We start from the raw sequence: 4,237 nt of genomic DNA on the forward strand, positions 1-4,237 counted from the left end.
ACTTGCACACACTGTATATAGATTTTTCTATTGTATTATCGATTGTACGTTTGTTTATTCCATGTGTACCTCTGTGTTGTTGTTTGTGTCACACTGCTTTGCTTTATCTTGGCCAGGTCGCAGTTGTAAATGAAAACATGTTCTCAACTAGAATACCTGGTTAAATAAAGGTTAAATTAAAAATAAAAATAAAATTATTCACCTGCGGGGTCATCTGAGACCAGACAGCTGATGAAACTGAGGTGTATTTCTGTCTGTAATAAAGCCCTTTTTGTGGTGAAAACTAATTCTGATTGGCTGGGCCTGGCTCCCCATGCCCACCATGCTGAACCCCCAGTCATGTGAAATTCCATACATTAGGGCCTAATGAATTGACTGATTTCCTCATATAAACTGTAACTCGGTAAAATCGTTGAAATTGTTGCGTTTATATTTTTGTTAGGTATATATTTTTAAGAAATTGCCATTGCGGCCGAGGTGTAATTTAAAACTAGCCCAAACACCCTAAACCCGCGACCATTACATCTTCACCCCCGACATCGTCTTCTAAGTAAACCAGAAAATCGCGAACATGGCAACCCGGCGTACGGGTCTATGTGGATACCAAAGATACGGAAGAAATAGTCGAGTTGGAGCACGTGTACGTAAGTAGCGCATCTCCTCACGTAGCTTGACAAAACAACGCAGTTTATGGAGTGCCTTTCTGAAATTATCGAACAAATTCTATCTTGATGTGTAAAATAGTAGCACAAACAGACATACTATTCTATTCTTATAGTATTTTGCTCTCCTTCCAATCATTAATTTCATACCCGGAACGAACGAGTTTTGGCAGACTTTTTATCGTCAGGCAGTAGAAGGGGCGTCTCTTTTGAGGTATTTCTGTAAGAAACAGGAAGAGAAAGGTGAACAGTTTTTGATTCTCGACTAATTCTCTTTATTAATAGTTATTTGTTAGTTATTTTCGAAGTTAGAGAATGCTAGTAACGACACAGATAGCGCAGTGTAACTGGATATCTTGAATGTTTAGCTACCTAGCCAACGTTAGCTCAATAGCAACATCACACACACTCGTTTATATTGTAGTTAGTTGCAAGGCGAATATTTAGTAAGGGAGAGTCCAAAAATAATGACAAAGATTGACGTAGTAATTCCTCGCTCTGTCTTGCAATTCATAATAGGGCTAGTTTCATGGTTAGCCATCACATGACTATAAAGGCAATATAAAGGATTCACAATGTCACCAGTTGTGGTCGAAGTGAACCCTGACCTTTAACCTCTGACCCCTGTATAGATGACGGTTCATAACCTGTACATCTTTGATCGTAACGGAAGCTGTTTGCACTATGGGGAGTGGAACCGCAAGAAACAGGCCGGCATTTCCAAGGAAGAGGTGAGACAGGAGGCATAACGTGACATACAGGCTTCATAACGCTTAATTCATGCTTCATCGTTTTTCATACCACCCACCCACCCATACATACCACCCATCTTCATAACCATCCATACAGGCTTCATAGTGTTTCTTATAGACTACATAGTGTTTCATACCACCCATACATACCACCCATCTTCATATCCACCCATACAAGTTTGTTTCATACAGACCTTATTATAACATAAGTGATACAATTGTCTAGACTGGTTTCTCTCTCCCTCATGTCTCTCTCTCTCTCCCAGGAGTTTAAGCTGATGTATGGGATGCTGTTCTCCATTAGATCCTTCTGCAGCAAGATGTCTCCCCTGGATATGTATCCTTCAGAGTGGATGGGTGGGTGGTATGTATGGGTGGTGTGGGTGGATGGCATGGGTGGTATGTATGGGTGGGTGGTATGTATGTGTGGTGTGTAGGTGGTATGGATGGGTGGATGGATGGTATGGGTGGGTGGGTGGTATGGATGGGTGGATGGTATGGGTGGGTGGTATGGATGGATGGATTGGTGGTGTTGGAGGTATGGGTGGGTGGTATGGATGGATGGGTGGTATGGGTGGGTGGATGGGTGGGTGGTATGTATGGGTGGGTGGATGGGTGGTATGGATGGAAGGGTGGGTGGTATGGGTGGGTGATATGGATGGGTGGTATGGATGGGTGGGTGGTATGTATGGGTGGGTGGGTGGGTGGTATGGATGGATGCGTGGTATGGGTGGGTGGGTGGTATGGATGGGTGGTATGTATGGGTGGGTGGTATGGGTGGGCGGTAAGGATGGATGGGTGGTATGGATGGGTGGGTGGTATAGATGGGTGGGTGGGTGGATGGGTGGTATGGGTGGGTGGTATGGATGGGTGGGTGGTATGGGTGGTATGGATGGATGGGTGTTATGGGTGGGTAAATGGATGGGTGGTATGTATGGGTGGGTGGTATGGATGGGTGGGTGGTATGGATGGGTGGGTGGTAAGGATGGGTGGGTGGGTGGTATGGATGGGTGGTATGGATGGATGGATGGTGTGGGTGCGTGGATGGATGGGTGGTATGGTTGGGTGGGTGGTATGGGTGGGTGGTATGGATGGAAGGGTGGGTGGGTGGTATGGGTGGGTGGTGTGTATGGTATGGATGGGTGGTATGGATGGGTGGGTGGTATGGATGGATAGGTGGGTGGGTGGTATGGGTGGATGGATGGGTGGGTGGTATGGATGGATGGGTGGATGGGTGGTGTGGATGGGTGGGTGGGTGGGTGGGTGGGATGGATGGATGGCTGGGTGGGTGGTATGGATGGATGGGTGGTATGGATGGGAATGGTATGTGTTAACATCAGTCTTGCGTGGTCATCCTCCTGAATCTTATATTCAACGATTGGAAGTCTTAAGATTTGCTCTGAGTAGTCGTATGAAGGTTTAGTAGCCTATGCAGCTTCCTTCACTGTTGTTTACCCTTAACCACTCCACAGGAAGGATGGTTTCTTGACCTTTCAGACCAGCAAGTATAAACTGCACTACTATGAGACAGCTACTGGCATCAAGATCATAATGAACACAGACCTGGGAGTTCCCAACGCTAAAGATATACTGCACCAGATATACAGCACGGTAAGCATGGGGGGCGTAAGTAACCCAGTATTCCTCTCTCCCTCCCCCTCTCTTCTCTCCCTCTCTTTTCTCTCTCCCCCCTCTTCTCTCTCTCTCTTTCTCTCTCCCACTCTCACTGTATGTAGAGTACATAGTGAAGAATCCTCTGTGTGTTATAACCTCTGTCTCTCTCTTCCAGCTGTATGTAGTATTATAACCTCTGTATCTCTATTCCAGCTGTATATAGTATTATAACCTCTGTCTGTGTCTCTATTCCAGCTGTATGTGGTATTATAACTTATCTCTCTCTATTCCAGCTGTATGTAGTATTATAACCTCTCTCTCTATTCCAGCTGTATGTAGTATTATAACCTCTCTCGCTCTCTATTCCAGCTGTATGTAGTATTATAACCTCTGTCTCGCTCTCTATTCCAGCTGTATGTAGTATTATAATCTCTGTCTCTATTCCAGCTGTATGTAGAGTACATAGTGAAGAATCCTTTGTGTGTTCTGGGGGAGCAGCTGTCCTCTGACCTCTTCTCTACTAGACTGGACCTCTACATCCGAGCCCTGCCCTTCTTCAGCCCCCGCGCTGCATAACACACACACACACACACAGTGAGGAGACAAACATGTACGCATCACACACACACACACACAGGGGAGACAAACATGTACGCATTGCACACACACACCGCACGCAAACCAAACGCGCACACATTTGGGGGTGGGGTTGTCTGGGGTTGTGAGGGGTGTAATCATGTATTTATTTGTTAGTAACAGAATGTTGGTTGTTGTATTAAATAGAACCATCTCAGTAAACCTGAACAACGTGATGACATGTTTCTGTTCTGTGAGAGGAGCACTTTCATCCTCCACTACGATGGACACACACACACACACTAAACACACACACTAAACACACACACACTAAACACACACACACACTAACCACACACACACACTCTGAACACACACACACATACTAAACACACACACACCCACACTAAACACACATACACACTAAACACACTCTGAACACACCCACACACACTCTGAACACACACACTCACACTAAACACACACACACACACACACACTCTGAACACACACACACACACACTCTGAACACTGTAAACTTTGTATTAGTTACAACCTTTTGATTACTCAGGTCAAAATCAGGTCATTGATTGGCTGATTAAGGGTGATAACACCGTCACTGTTGACCTCTGA

The 4,237-nt window shown here is 45.3% G+C and overlaps 1 protein-coding gene across 1 annotated transcript; it reads left to right on the plus strand.

Annotated features, from left to right (window-relative positions):
• Positions 1-671: 671 nt before the first annotated feature.
• Positions 672-3,840, plus strand: LOC139417048 (trafficking protein particle complex subunit 1). The gene is made up of 5 exons (XM_071166284.1): positions 672-905; positions 1,295-1,393; positions 1,681-1,751; positions 2,887-3,025; positions 3,476-3,840. The coding sequence occupies exons 2-5, from the start codon at positions 1,295-1,297 to the stop codon at positions 3,602-3,604; spliced, it is 438 nt and encodes a 145-aa protein (XP_071022385.1). The 5' UTR covers positions 672-905; the 3' UTR covers positions 3,605-3,840.
• Positions 3,841-4,237: the final 397 nt, after the last annotated feature.

Source organism: Oncorhynchus clarkii, chromosome 9 (genome assembly GCF_045791955.1).
Source record: "Oncorhynchus clarkii lewisi isolate Uvic-CL-2024 chromosome 9, UVic_Ocla_1.0, whole genome shotgun sequence".
In the NCBI taxonomy this organism is placed as follows: Eukaryota; Metazoa; Chordata; class Actinopteri; order Salmoniformes; family Salmonidae; genus Oncorhynchus; species Oncorhynchus clarkii.

What these genes read in the sequence shown, in the direction of transcription:
- LOC139417048 (XM_071166284.1), top strand. Translation starts at nt 1,295, where the DNA reads ATGACGGTTCATAACCTGTACATCTTTGATCGTAACGGAAGCTGTTTG. An exon ending in AAGATGTCTCCCCTGGATAT is followed by an intron (nt 1,752 to 2,886) that starts GTATCCTTCAGA and finishes ACCACTCCACAG; the next exon opens with GAAGGATGGTTTCTTGACCT. An exon ending in TGCACCAGATATACAGCACG is followed by an intron (nt 3,026 to 3,475) that starts GTAAGCATGGGG and finishes TCTCTATTCCAG; the next exon opens with CTGTATGTAGAGTACATAGT.